The sequence below is a fragment of the Notothenia rossii genome (genome assembly GCF_949606895.1).
Source record: "Notothenia rossii genome assembly, chromosome: 7".
Taxonomy (NCBI): Eukaryota; Metazoa; Chordata; class Actinopteri; order Perciformes; family Nototheniidae; genus Notothenia; species Notothenia rossii.
In genome coordinates this window covers 8,133,263-8,148,262 of record NC_136905.1, presented here as the reverse complement: position 1 = coordinate 8,148,262, position 15,000 = coordinate 8,133,263, and the positions used below count along the sequence as shown (strand labels likewise).

Here is a 15,000-nt window from a genome sequence, read left to right as displayed (position 1 = left end):
TGAAGGAGAGGAAGAAGAAAATAGCAGCACAAGCGACAGACCTGGAGACAGCGATATCAGTCCTCAACAAAAAACTGACCGAGGAGGACCATCCCAAACTGCTCAGAGTGAGGAAGAGAAGACATTAGCATGCAGAGATGTGGCTTATTATTAGCTTGAATACTCTGTAACCATTTCGACAGAGGGTTAGCTAATGTAAGCTAGAGGTGTAAAATAGTTTGGACTCCCTCCATATGACACTCTGGAAATTCCTTCCCCAGCAGCAAGGCCACACACGGGGTCACAAAGGGTCACTGCAAGCATTCCCCTTGGCCTGCGACAAACTTAGCACTCGTGACTTGTCGAAATAACTGTCTATAATTGCTCCTTCTCTTGGAGCTGCTTGGAAACAATGTGACTGTGCAGGTTAACATCACCAGCTGCAGAGCAACCCTGTTAGCTGTTCTGCCCCTCTTCCTCTGCACTCCTTTGAGCAATTAAAGACATCGATTGGCTAAACGGTTGACTTCCACAATCAATTTCTCATTTAAAAGTGAAAGGGAGTCAGCAAATAGGAACAGGCAGCAATCTGGCTGAGGTCAAAGCTTGTATTTTTAGTTCAAACTGAATAAATCAATCACATTTTATTTATGAAGTCCAATGTAACAACAAGAAAAAATTGCTCTCAGAAAACCTGCCCCGAAATAATTAAAGACAATTGCAATAGTTGTTGTGTACATGGAATAAAAAAATAGTAACATGACATAATAGACAATGTGATTATTTCCACTAACTCTCCTTGAAATGTTTTGTTTTGCAGGAAATTCAAGATCTCATAAAAAGGCAGGTCTCCTCAACCAAACTATTTTTATTCTCCACCATTTTCCCTTTCTCTCATTAATCTTCTGTGTGAGCATGCTGGGCCTTTCCTCTCATTTCTGCACATCAATCCATCTCCATAACCCTCAAACTGTGGTGTGTTTACCCGATCGATGTTCCACCATTCATCATTCAGTCTTCCCCCTTCCTGCTTTGTCCTAACAGGTCCCAGGTCAGCTTCAAACCTCCAGCAGAGGTGGACACTGAGGTGCGCTCCGGACAGTTTGTGGGTCCCATTCAGTACCGGATATGGAAGCACATGAAAAGCTGGCTCTACCCAAGTATGTTCACACTATCTCCCATTTACAAGTGTGTGCATGTGTGCAAACAAATTCAAACCTTAAACTTGATACATATCTCTCTAAGATATTTTGTGCATGTAAATGGTCTGCAAAGGCTAAAATCCCAAATGTTGCCCTGCCTTAAACGCCTCCATTGGATTCCTTTATTTACTTTTGTAACACACACTGAAATACATCACTATGTAACACTCGCGCTTCTATTGTCCTGTGCCCAAACACATTGCACGCGATAGTGCTAAGGGGCGGGACATCTCTAAGCGGTTGACCAATCACAACAGAGCCGGCCAGCTAACCAATCAGAGCAGACTGGGCTCTGGTTTCAGACAGAGGGTGAAAAGAGTAGAGGCACTAAATACAAATATGAACCTTAAAATGAGCAAAACAGCTTTTCTTAAAGTTCTCATCGACAAGTTGTCAGATTGGTCCCCGCCTCCCTTGTTTCCTTGTTTCCTAGTTTCCTCTCCTCGCTGAGTTGCCATTAGAGTATGTCATTTGATTGACCACATACAAACTTACTTTATCTCTATTTGCCTACAGGTATAACATCAATGACCTTTGACCCTGAGACGGCCCATCCTAACCTATCCCTGTCCAAGTCCTGCACCTCAGTGTGGTTTGAGGAGGATAAAGACACGAAGGATTGCCAGCCCAACCCTCAGCGGTTCCACTATTATTACTCTGTGTTCGGCAACCAGGGCTTCACCACTGGACGGCACTACTGGGAGGTGGAGGTGGGACGTAAGACAGCGTGGAGGTTGGGCGTGGCGAGAGCTGACGTCCCACGAGGGGAGATGGACGCGACAGGAACCTCCAGCGGCATCTGGACTATGGCCATGAAGGGCGGGTCTGTGGTGGCCTGCACCGACCCCGAGCCCACGAAGGTCAACGTGTCCACCCGCCTCGTCCGCATCGGGTTGTTCTTAGACTGTGAGAAGGAGGAGGTGTCTTTTTATAACGCTGTCACCATGTCGCCTATTTACACCTTCTCCATGGAGTATGTCGACGTGGCTCTGATCCCCTTCTTTAACCCGTGTGACGCAGACGAAGGGAAGAACCTGGCGGCCCTTAAGATGTTTAACCCTTCCATTTGATGCAGAGGTTTAAAACACAAATTGTTCATTTAATGTTAATAAAACTACAGTATATATCATTTTTTGGGAAGGGCTTAAGAGACAAGATAATTAAGTGGCAACTATTAATTAAGTATGGGTAGAATAAAATCATTTTCATCTTGTGTGAAATAACAGCATTTCTTATTTCTTTGGACGTTTTTCAATTTCCTGTCATTTTAACAACAGAAGGATTAATTGATTGAGAAAAAAGATAACTTCACCTCAATTTTTTTTACATTTTACTGACTATATGATACATTGATTGAGAACATAACAGACATATTCATTTACAAAGAAAACAATCGTTAGTTATCTAATTGTATACTGTGAATACCACTTGCTTAAAAACTGTTAAATGATTGTTCAGTATAAACATAAAACGTGCCTATACAAGTATGTTTTCTGTTTTAAATGATCTTACTTAAAAAGTAAAATACATATTTGCTTCAAATGAAGGTTGTTATCTGCTGGCTCTCTGGGGTCCATAACAAGTGTGAACATTATGACGTCCCCTCTGTTCGGCTATAAATATCTCTGTTGTGGCTGCTTAGCTATGAAGTGTCCTGTGAGGGTATAGAAGCTGGTATTAGTGGCACGTGGGGCCTGAAGGGTGAGAAAGTGGCGCGTGACACTTTGATGGGTGACATTGAGTGAGACGACTCAGTGACAGGGAGAGAAAACAGTTTGAGAATAGGAAAACAAGGACAAGAGGACGGCGGAAATGTCATAATCGCTTGTTTATTCTTAGTATTCCTTTAGACATGAAATAAAGAAACAACAAATATTTTCTTTACAAAACATCTGTGTGTGAAGTGTTGTGCAAAAAGGGAGTACAGAGAAATGTCACACACACACACACACACACACACACACACACACACACACACACACACACACACACACACACACACACACATTCTCACACTCACACATACACGCACACACCAAGGCCAGAACAGCAGAAGTAAACAGAGAAGATCAGGGCAGAGATGACTCACATAGTGCAAGAAGTGGTAGTAAAACTAGTAGTTATCTATTAGTTATTGGTGGGTAAACCGCCAGAATCTCCAATAACCCACCAGACTGAGCCTTCTTTGAAATGCTGGTAAACTAAAGGCTTGTCCTGCTTCTCTCACAACCCTACTCACTCTGACTGGAGTGGCTTGGTATTACAATCACTGACAATAATACTGTACAGTAGCGGTGGTGCATGGGAATGCTTTTACGTCAGTCTCTCGTCAAATGCTCACCACTACCAAACCCTGTTGGTTGCCCACACAAAGCGTTCATCTGATCAACTCCTTGCTGTGCCACAGACTTGAATAATGCTATTTGAAACACCACTCACTTACAGAGCGCCATCGGCACTCATTATGCTACTTATATTAATCTGGAAAATCACTTTCATATTTGTTATACATTATAGATATCTCCAAAGCATATCACAGGCTAGCCACTTGTTGTTCAGTCGGGTGTGCGAAAATGTTTTTTGAATACCCTACGTTTCAAGAAAAAGGTGCCATTAGGAGTGTCGGCAAATGACAAGAGGCACTAAACAAAGACAAGAGTCACTCAAATATTTCAAAGTTACGATATCTTTTACAATATTCTGTGGCTTTACACACATTCACACTTAAACACAGCACTTGGTTTCTTCATGTTGCGGGACGATTTAAGCAGGCACATGAATACCTCACTCGACAACACACACGGAGAAGCTCAAATAAAGTACAGTCGGGTCACTCGGTACACGCTGGCTATGCATAGATTCAGCATGCACAATAAACCGCTCATAAATCATTCACACGTGTGCGTCATAGGCAAAAACACAGAAACACACAATGATGGCAACATTGAAACGTCACTCCTCTGGACACACACACACTTTAGGACGATAAAGCCTGTTTTTCATGTCGTGGGCATGCTGCAGCTTTAGGTGACGTAGGTTAAACATTTTAATACAACATGTAAATACTGTGAAGGATGCTGCGAGTACGGTCAGGTTGGCAATAACAGCAGATCCCAAAAGATCTAATATACTCTTTAATAGATTTTTTACAATATTTGGTTCTTAAATTAGTTCAAGATGTTAGTGAATATTAGTGAAGATAGATTATAGTGCTGTGAGCGTATATATTTTATATTCTGGATTTAATTTGAGTGAGAAATGTTAAATTCTTCTTTATTATTCAGTATAATACAACAACCATTCTATACACTAGAAACATTCAGCCTGTAGGGGGTTACACCGGCGTACACATGCAATATTTACACGGCTGGAATGTGTGTGTGTGTGTGTGTGTGTGTGTGTGTGTGTGTGTGTGTGTGTGTGTGTGTGTGTGTGTGTGTGTGTGTGTGTGTGTGTGAAGGCAATTGTTAGTATTGCCAATATAGGTTTGTGTTTGTTTTACAGATCCAGGCTAGAAATGAGGCCTATCCAGAGTTTGTGTAAAACATCTGACTATCTGTAAATTGAACATCGAGGCCCCTTCATTGTTTTTGTTTATTATATTTGTTGATCTTAGTATCAAATCCGACATCTAAACCTCCCTCATCATATGGTTCTTTAAAATGCTAAAGTGTTGCATGATCTTAATTGAACTGTAAGAAAAATCTATTATTTAGGAAAGCTACCAAGAAATGTTCCCACATCTCACTAACTGAATTTCATGGCTGTCATTTTGTGCTTAATTGAAAAAGGTTTTTGTAGATTTCCGTGCAATTAACCTGGACTTTCCATTGGTTGGTTGAAATATGAGGCAGAGACATGCATTTTGTAACACTAAAATGTATCTGCACACCTCCCTCTACCATACAGGAGGTTCAGCTACGTTTGATCTGTGTTAAACAGCCACACAAATTATGCTGTGGCTTCCATGAATGCGTCATTGAAGTGTTTTGAACCATTAAAGAAACAGGAACTACTTTAAGTCACTGTCAACACAACCAAATACTTCAGAGGAAATATCTAGTTGGAAAGAAACAATAAATCTTAATCAAATCTCTGTCAAAAGTTGTGTACTTTAAGAGAAACCGCAAAATAATTTTCTGCTCTTACTTCCGGTAACATGTATCAATGTAGATTGCAAAAAAAACTCATCAGCAATATTTCTTTCCAGATATCACAATAATCAAGATAATCCACATACCTTGTTACGATCAGTTTAATGTAGAAACAACTTCATTACTGACAAATTACACATGCAAAAGGAGGTGGATGCACGCTTCCCTTTGTAGCAGGTGTACTTTAGAACTTAGAAAGAAACATTGCTGTTGTGTTTTTTTAATTCATTTTTGGCACACTTGCGCACCACAAGCCAAGTACTAAGTAGTTTCATTATATTTAAGAGAAGGGCAGACATCTCTACGGCAGGTATCTCCAACACTTGGCAACACACACCAGAACGATTTAGATTACCACACCACAGATAACAGAGCAAATATGCCTTCTGTGTTTTTGGGTGTTCTGTCCCTTTAAGTAAGTAATGCTCCGCGAAGGAAAGGAGAACGGGATACAAAAAAAGAAGAAACAAGCTAGCACGTGCTAACTTTTTGACCTCACCAGACGTTTTCATTCAGGGTTTCACCTTGGAAACACAGCGGGTACATGGTGGTCCTATTAAGTGCTGGAGTTGCTGCTGTTATAAGCTTGCTAATAAACTGAAGGAATAATGGGACTTGTATAGAGCCGCGGGGAAATCCAGATCAAAGGCAGCAAAGTGGTTGATCCGGACTTTAGGGATCAGTCGGCAAAACCCATTTTAATCAGCGGAGATATCCATTGGGAGACTGAATATCAATATCAGAGGCTATAAATAGTAAAGTTAGTATTATTAGTTTGGTGAAGTTACGCAAAACTAATTGTTGTCCTATATGTGATCATGTATTGCAGATGTTTCGGAGGCTTTATTTCTGCAACAGTATGTACAGCGTGTAAACAAAGCGCTTTAATTTTTTTGTTTTGATGACGTCCAATCTAAAGAAAAAATCTGAGTGGCTGTAAATTTCATGCATTTTATCCACATGCTGATAGAGGAACAAGCATTTTAGATTGGAAACAGTTAGGTCTGACAATATACTTTCAGTATATTTTTGTTTTAATGTAATGTTGTAAACCTCTCTGGCTATTATGTTAGAAAAACCTTATGTGGAGTTTTATTTGTAAACTCTGCAAAGGAGTTAATTTGCAGTCTGACAGTTCTAATATAAAGTTACCAAAAAACAGATTTTAACAACAAGCCACATCTGTTACCGTATATGTATACGTTGTTATGAATCAAAAAGTCTCACAGGCTATGTGTTAGTTTGTGAGTTAGATACCGTTATCAAAGTAATATTGTGTTCAGGTGTTAGACATGTTGGACCGAAGTCCTCGCTCCAGTTTCAGTGGTTTCTTCATTATTTGGTGGGGGGTGTTCGATTGTCAGTGGTGGTAGATTGAGAATATCTGTGGGGCTTCCCTTGGTGTTTTGCAGGGGCAGTTCTCAGGTGGTGGTGGTGGTGGTGGTTGGATCCTCAGCCGCGGCGCCATCTTTGCTGGCCTCCATTGCAGCGCCACTAGATTTCGGCTCGACTTCAGGGGTTTTCGGGGGAGCTGCTTTTGGAACCTCGATGATATCAATGTGATCCGGGCTGGGTTTGGAGTCTGGCTCAGGCGTACCGTTAGTGATGGGCTCGGGTGTGGTTGGCTTAGAGGGCTCAGGAGTTGGAGTCAGGGCACTTTTCCTTTCAGCCGTAGGAGTCAGGGCACTTTTACGTTCAGCCGTAGGAGTCAGGGCACTTTTCCTTTCAGCCGTAGGAGTCAGGGAACTTTTCCTTTCAGCCGTAGGAGTCAGGGCACTTTTCCTTTCAGCCGTTGGAGTCAGGGCACTTTTACTTTCAGCCGTTGGAGTCAGGCCACTTTTACTTTCAACCGTTGGAGTCAGGGCACTTTTACTTTCAACCGTTGGAGTCAGGGCACTTTTACTTTCAGCCGTAGGGGTCAGGGCACTTTTACTTTCAGCCGTTGGAGTCAGGGCACTTTTAATTTCAACCGTTGGAGTCAGGGCACTTTTCCTTTCAGCCGTTGGAGTCAGGGCACTTTTACTTTCAGGTAATGGAGAGGGGGCTTTCGGAGCAGGTGATTTGGGCTCTGGGCTCGGGGTGGGTGCAGGTTTTGGATCAGCTGGACTCAGACTAAACTTGGGCTCAGGGGTTAAGGCTGGGCTGAGCTTAACATCTGCAGGTTTGGGCACGTCTAGCTTAATCTCAACTGGTGGATCCGGGGTTTTCGTGGGCTCGGGGGTTTTTGTAGGCTCAGGTGTTGGAGGGGCTTTAGTTTTAACTACTGGACTTGATTTTACTTCCACAGCAGGAGGAGTGCTTGGCTTGGACTCGGCAGCAGCAGCAGCGGGCGGGGGGCTTGGCGGGGCTTCAGAGACGCTTACAGCCACAGAGTCGAGGTTATGATCGGCGGCATCAGTGTCAGTGTCCAGAGGGAGGGCGGTGTTAAACCCAACGCCAGAGTCACTGGTGTCGAGGTTACCGATCCCAACCTCTTTAGAGGAAACCTCCAGACCCTGAGATTAAAACAGACAGCAAGGTAAGGCAGGTGTATTTGGATCGCTTCCCCTTCAACAACAAGGCACTTCAAAGGGCTTTACAGAAGACATAAAAAGATGTTAGGACAAGGTAAATCAGACACAAAGGGATATAAATAGACACATAAATAAAATGGAAGGTTTTAATAAGAGGAGAAATTATTGAAACAGGTCCCAGCTCAGCTACAGTGCAGTGCAAGAAAGAGTCCAAAATGAAATGTAATTATAGGAAGAGGCAAACAGAAACTTTAGAAGGAGTTGTTTAAAAGAACGGAGATCCCGAGCACGTCTCTGATCTTCTGGGAGTTTGCTCCAGATACTGCCCACTGCTTTTATTATAGTCAGGGCGGTAAGCAGGCCAGTCCCAGAAGACCTGAGAGGTTTTGGATGGTTCATAACATAGCAGCAGATCAAAAAATCTATTTGGGCTTTAAACCATTCATTGCTTCAACCAACAGGAGTAGATATAAAATGAATTCTTCACTGCAAAGATCTGAGACCTGGACTGATGCGATCCGCTCTGGTGAAGTGAGAGAGGACTCTAGCAGCAGCACTCTGAATAAACTGCAGCCGTCTGAACGCAGGAAATAGTTTAGTCAATTCAGACATGATTAAAACCTCTCAAAGACTTAAGAAAGAAATGTTAAATATCCTTACTTTGATATCCACCTCAGTGCTCTGGGACTTCTCTGTGTTGTCGGCCTGGGAGTGCTTGGAGTCTTCACTGAGTTTGGTGATGTTCTTGACCACCTGAGAAAATGCACATAGACAAGAGTAGTCATGTAATGATATCAGGATAAGGCACGTTCACACCAAGTACTTTTCCCACAAAGGTTCCTGAGAACTCTTTAGTTCTGATGAACTAAGTACGGATCGCGTTCACACCGGAAATTAGTTCCTGGGGGTGGATTAGGCAAATGAAGCCGCTGACGTCACTTCTTCTTCTTCTGCTTTGGGTTTACTGGCAGGCCGCAAACAACTTCACAGCGTATACTGCCACCCGAAGTCCCCGGCCGGAAGTCCCCGGAGTTGGGGACTGGCTTCAGTAGAAGCTGCTGGGACTCCCAGCAGCTTCTACTGAAGCCTTCCGAGTAAATCGCCAGAACGCCGACACCTCCTCATCTCCACCGCTCCCATGTTTTATTTTGTGCTGTCATAAGTTAGTCTCTCTGCGTTTCTGCGCTGGGCTAATGCTAATGCTAATAATGCAATGTGAGGATAATAAAATGGCGGCTTCACAAACGTTTTTGGGAGTTTGAAGGGGCGTGGTTTGCAATCCGCCCAGCCAATCAGACACAGGAACCTTTTTCTCCCACGAAAGTCCCTGCTCTCTAGCAGGGACTGAAAAGGGGGTAAAAAAGGTTCTCTAGAACTAATTTAGTTCCTGTGACTTTTTGGTGTGAACGCAACTAAATCGTAGTTCTCAGGAACCTTTGTGGGAAAAGTACTTGGTGTGAACGCGCCTATTGAGTGTGTGACTCTGGCTCAACAATTTCCTTCGGGATAAATAAAGTCCTATCTTATCTTATCTTTTTCTCATCTTATCTTATAGAGGTGGTGGACACTAAGTACATTCAGTCAAGTATGTATTGAAAGCAGAGAGCACACTGGCCTCTCCAGGTCATGATCTTGCAGATTAATTTTATCTGTTGCCATCAGGGCGTAGATATGATCCACCTGCTCTTAAGACAAATCGCTTTTCAAAATCATTCATCCCCTCTGCGCTCAAACCTTTAAATTCTTGATAGGCTTTTTAACTTGATTATTTATTTATTATTGTGATGCTATGAACTATTTATGGTGTAAATTGGAATGATCCACATCCAGGCTCCTGGGTGTATCTGTGTGCTTTCTTCCTGTATCTTCCTGCCTGTGTACATGACATAAGCTGCTCATAACTGATTGCCCCTTGCGGGATTTATAAAGTTGTTGATTGATTGATTGATTAAGAAAGTACATTTCTAAGGTACTGTTACCGTGCTTGAGTATTAGCATTTTAAGTTTCTACTACATTATGTACTTTTTACTTCACTACATATATTTAAAGATTCTGATTTAAATTCTTAATACAAAACAAAATCAACAAATAATGGATTATTGTTTAATTAAATGAAATATTATTGATCCTGTAGTGAATTTCAAAAGCCGTAGTTATAGTTAAAGAAAATAAGCTCTATCTTTACCAGCTGCAACATTAAAGTGATGAACACAATATTAATGCTTTCATCATTTTATATCAAAAACAAAAATATTGGTGCAATTCTAGAAGGGTCTGTTGTGCAGAACATATATTTATACTTTTGGTACTTTAAGGGGGCCTTGTTATGCTAATTCTTATGTTCCATATTTGAATTTGCAAGTGTTACTTAGTGATGTTATTATGTCATAGAAGTAAACAAAGTGTTATGTTTATGCATGTTTTTTCTTGTTGTTTGCTCCTTTTACCCCTTACTACACGGGCCGTTTCTCAATCGCGAGGAAACTGGCTTCCAAGCCAATATTTCAAGGATACTACGTCATCGAGTGCTGCCGAAGGACTGTTCCAATCTCCAGCATACTTGGAATTCGACCGAGGCCGCGTCCTTGGTTTGGGGGTAATTTCGAGGCTGCACATGGCTAGACTTCGCGTCCTTCAAATCCCCACAATGCTTTGCGCACAGACCAATTTCAAAAACCCTTGCGGAGAATGGCTGAACCGACGCAGCACAGCACACATTTAAATGTAAGTATGTAGTGGCGTAGAACATGTGTTGGTAAATATGTTACTTTGTTGCATTTGTTATCACCAAAAATGTGTTCCGTGAAAGTAAAGCAAGTTCATAATTAGATAGACATCGTGAGGTATTTATTTTTGGTACAGTTTATTTTGAAACCGATAGAGAGAGTGGCACACTTGTTAGCCTGTTTCATTCTTCTTTGTTTTCCGAAGCCGTGGCTTGGAAGTATACTTGCTTAATTTCTGAAGGAAGTGACTTGGAAGTATGCGACTACCAAGCCAGTATCCTCGTGATTGAGAAACGGCTTCTGTCTCTCCTTTTCTGCAGGGCTGCTGTGTGACAGGGGGCGTGGCTGGTATTCTCCTGGCTGCAGAGGAGGCACACCTGTTCCCACTCACATAATCACCTGCTCTTTAAGAGCCTGGCCCTCATCTCACTTCTCTGCCAGAGAATTAAATGTTGTTCGACGATCCGGAGTGCCTTTCTGCAGCCTTGAGTCTAGTTTTGTTCACTTCGCAGTTTTTGAGGAACTTTTGAGTTTTTGTCGGGGACGTTCTCCCTCTGCTTTGTTTTTGGACCTTACTGCAGCCAGCCAGCCAGCTCCCTGTTTTCAGTACCTGCCTTGGACTAACTTTCTTTATTAAACACATTGGAACTTTATTTGTGTCAGTCTCTGCTTTGGGGTCCTAAGTAGTATCCAAACGTCACACAAAGGAGTCCAATGGAGGTGTTTCAGGCAGGTGGGAGAGAAACTTGGGGATTTTAGCCTTTGCAGACCATGTACATGAAACCAATATAACACACTACAGGAAAGGCAGAAGTCCTAAAAGCAAAATAAGTCCTCTTTAACAAACAATTGCAGGATTTTACTTTTAGCAGATTATGTTACACTGTGGTCCTGCTTCCTGAACTTAAGTAACTTAAGATGTCTGTAGTTCATCCACCACTGCAGGATAATCATCATCAACATGACCCTCATCCCGTTATATGTCAATGTCATTAGGAAAAGCGCTATAAAAATCCAATGTGTTATGATTATTATTATTATATGTGCATTTGTCCCTCTCACCTGTCTGAAGGCCTCTCCCTCGTCCTCCCCTGATTTCTGGGCGATCTTCTCCAGGGCCGCTCCCCTCTGCCCCCTCTTCTTCACTTTGTACAGGCAGGACAGCAGACACACCAGCAGAAGGAAAGCCAGGATGCCCAACATGGCAATGATGGCCACGTACAGCGACTCTAGTCTGTAGGCTGTGTGGAGGCAACGTGGGAAAAGGTGGAAGAGCTAATAATTCATCCGACATTTCATTGATGTATTCAAAATCCAGTTTTCAGCCTCAAAAACATCCATCCTTCAGCAGCTACCACACCAATATTAAAGGTCCCCTATTATAATGTTTTTCATCCATATATTAAAGGTCTCAGATATATCCAGAACATGTCTCTGATTGGCTCCAAACACCAAACAGATCATTGCAGCATTACCCATAATCCCCTCTGTTTCAGCCCTGTTTCCAAAGTGCTGATTCTCTGTCTGTTACTTTAGATGAAAAATAAGGAGCCCCTCCCCACGCCCCTCTGAGAGAGATTTGGTTAAAAAGAACTCAATGGTGCTCTAGGAGGAGATTCAGATGATAAGGTGTGTGTGTGTGTGGGGGGGGGGGTTACCTTGGTTGGTGATTGGCTAATGGTTACACAAACCAAAACATCGTTATGACATCATAAAGTTACCAAAATCTGATCAGCTCATTTTCAGACAGGTTTTTATAGAAATGGATCAGGACAAAAAGAGAGAGAATCTTTGTTACTGAAACTTTCAGAGTCTCTTTCCACAGAGGGGACACATGTTGATGTAGAAGAGACATGAAGAAGAGGGGACACATGTTGATGTAGAAGAGACATGAAGAAGAGGGGACACATGTTGATGTAGAAGAGACATGAAGAAAAGGGGACACATGTTGATGTAGAAGAGACATGAAGAAGAAGGGACACATGTTGATGTAGAAGAGACATGAAGAAGAGGGGACACATGTTGATGTAGAAGAGACATGAAGAAGAGGGGACACATGTTGATGTAGAAGAGACATGAAGAAGAGGGGACACATGTTGATGTAGAAGAGACATGAACACGTGGATTTTGCATAATAGGTGAACTTTAACATTTAACATTATTTAGCTAATTTTTCAATCATTCCTTATCAGCCACATCCCAGTCCTCCTTACGCAGTAGTCCCAGGTGGGTGGTGGACACCGTGAAGCCCAGTATGTCGGTCACTTTGAACTCGCCCACATCGGAAGCTTTCACCTGATCCAGAAAAATCCAAGAACCATCCATATAGAGACGCTCCTCGAAACCCAGATCTGCTTGGGCCTAGAAGAGACACATTTATACATTTAACATAAAAAAACTGAAAAGATACAGATGACATTAATGAATGATGCAATAGTAAAAAAAAAAACGTAAAACAACAATCCTCATTGTTTGTAAAAGACTAAAATGGCGAAGTTAACTTGATATCATGAGTACGAAAGGTGAGTCATACTGGATTAAATGTCCATTACCAGATGAACCACAAAAATGTGGCTTGACATAGACACATTGTGGGGCTTAAAGGTGGGGTAGGTAATTTTGGAGAAACCAGCTTGAGTACGCTAGAATTTGAAAGTACACAACCGGAAAAAATCTGCCCCTTCCTTCAGACTTCCTTACAGAGCCCCTCCTCCAACACACACGAACGCGCACATGACCAATGAGGGCACGAGGTAAGTTTGTGCACAGATGGAAGGCTGACAGGCAGGTAGGCCATCCAGTTATTTTAGCCGGGCCGGCTCAGATGATTGGTCATGCTTTTTACAGCGCTACGGCTTCCAGAGATGAATTTTTTTTTATGGATTTGTTGTCAAAGCACTTCAGATATTCATTGCTATCGGGATGTTACGAGCATTCCATGGAATATAACAAAAAGTGTTTCTCGAGCCGGTTTCTCAAGCTTACCCCCACCTTTAACTTGATATCATCATGAGAAAAAAGCGAGTCATACTGGATTAAATTTCCATTACCAGCTTTTGTTTGGCACAAAACAGCTACTGCTAAATTATTAAATTATTCACAGGTTATAGCTTTAAAAAAAGTGAAATATTGGCTTGAAAAATTGTGGGACTTAAGTGTCATATAAAGAATAGAATCCAATTTCCCAAAAGGATTATTTGGCTTAGGTTGAAAGCCAAAATATATATATTCAGTTAATAATGTAATTCTAAACAATACAAATCTCATCAAATATAAGGATTTTGCAGTGTGAAAGAGTGTCTATGGTGTGTCTACGGGCGGCTGTGGCTCAGTGGACAGAGTGCTGGACTTCTCAGGGGGTACCAGGTTCGAGTCCCACTGCAGTCAGCATGTCGTTGTGTCCCTGGGCAAGACACTTCACCCCAAATTGCTCCTGTGGGGATTGTCCACAGTACTGAATGTATGGATAAAAGCGTCTAACAAATGACATGTAATGTGTTAATCGCTAAGGTAATGACCTCTTTTCATAAAATACACTTGTTTTCAAACACATAGAGGATTTCTATTGTAAATAACATTTAACCTACAGTCATATCAACTCTGTTATGTCTCCATCCCTGACGTTAAATACAGGGACTAAAGTAATCACAACAGTAATGGGACGGAAATGAATAAAAAGGCTTCGGTTACACTTGTGAATTCTCCCTTGTCCAGCAGCAGATGGGGCGTGTGGTCGTAGTCGGAGGTGTAGTACAGGTGCACCAAGGAGCTGTTGAGTATCAGGTGGATCTTCAGAGTTTTACCGCGGTGCAGCTTTACAAAGTTCTGATGCTCTGCGACACAGAGAGGCAGAGAAGGGAGGACGTAGGATAAGTACATCGCAGCGCTGTTTACATGAATCATCTAAAATGCATTAGCCTGCTGGAGTCCATTAACGTTACACGGGTCTTTAAAAAGCCATTACGGCAGACAGAAGGAGCGTAATAACTAGAGATGAAACAACAACAACAACAACAACAACAACAACATCCTGATGGAAGGTGGGGACCGTTTAAAACAGGTCAAGCGTGGAAGGAAAAAAAAGATATACGATCAGTCTTCATTTTGCACTTTTACCTTTGACATTGAGACACACTTTCCTCTGGATCACACCTTCAGCATCCCTGACGGTGTAGCTGCCCTCGTCGGCCCCGGAGACCGCGCTGAGCGAGGCGTGGCGCTCGCTGACGCTGATGCGCCCCTGGTATCCGTCCCTGGACATCCCGGTGCTGGTCAGCAGCATCAGAGCAGGTCTGAGGAGGAGAAAGTCAGGCAGGGTGAACTTTCCTTAACCGTTCTCATTCAAAGAAGAAATATTCTGCTCATTTTGTGGTTCATATTTCTATTTTGTGACATGTTTCCACACTTTAATGTTCAAAAAGCTCT

The 15,000-nt window shown here is 42.3% G+C and overlaps 2 protein-coding genes across 2 annotated transcripts in view; one reads left to right on the top strand and one right to left on the bottom strand.

Annotated features, from left to right (window-relative positions):
- The window catches only part of LOC307045676 (zinc-binding protein A33), a 10,385-nt gene extending 6,095 nt beyond the window's left edge, over positions 1 to 4,290 (top strand). Inside the window, exons 4-7 of the mRNA XM_079691499.1 lie at positions 1 to 107; positions 800 to 822; positions 1,024 to 1,139; positions 1,698 to 4,290. The exon at positions 1 to 107 is cut by the window's left edge and continues 127 nt beyond it. Of these exons, the coding sequence (XP_079547625.1) occupies positions 1 to 107; positions 800 to 822; positions 1,024 to 1,139; positions 1,698 to 2,251 (800 nt within the window). The 3' untranslated portion in view covers positions 2,252 to 4,290. The remainder of the gene's footprint in view (positions 108 to 799; positions 823 to 1,023; positions 1,140 to 1,697) is intronic.
- Positions 2,995 to 15,000, bottom strand: part of LOC307045675 (uncharacterized protein) — a 21,512-nt gene continuing 9,506 nt past the window's right edge. The window contains exons 7-12 of the mRNA XM_079691498.1: positions 14,692 to 14,867; positions 14,266 to 14,408; positions 12,789 to 12,936; positions 11,638 to 11,816; positions 8,509 to 8,601; positions 2,995 to 7,830 (exon numbers count right to left, since the gene is read on the bottom strand). Of these exons, the coding sequence (XP_079547624.1) occupies positions 6,757 to 7,830; positions 8,509 to 8,601; positions 11,638 to 11,816; positions 12,789 to 12,936; positions 14,266 to 14,408; positions 14,692 to 14,867 (1,813 nt within the window). The 3' untranslated portion in view covers positions 2,995 to 6,756. The remainder of the gene's footprint in view (positions 7,831 to 8,508; positions 8,602 to 11,637; positions 11,817 to 12,788; positions 12,937 to 14,265; positions 14,409 to 14,691; positions 14,868 to 15,000) is intronic.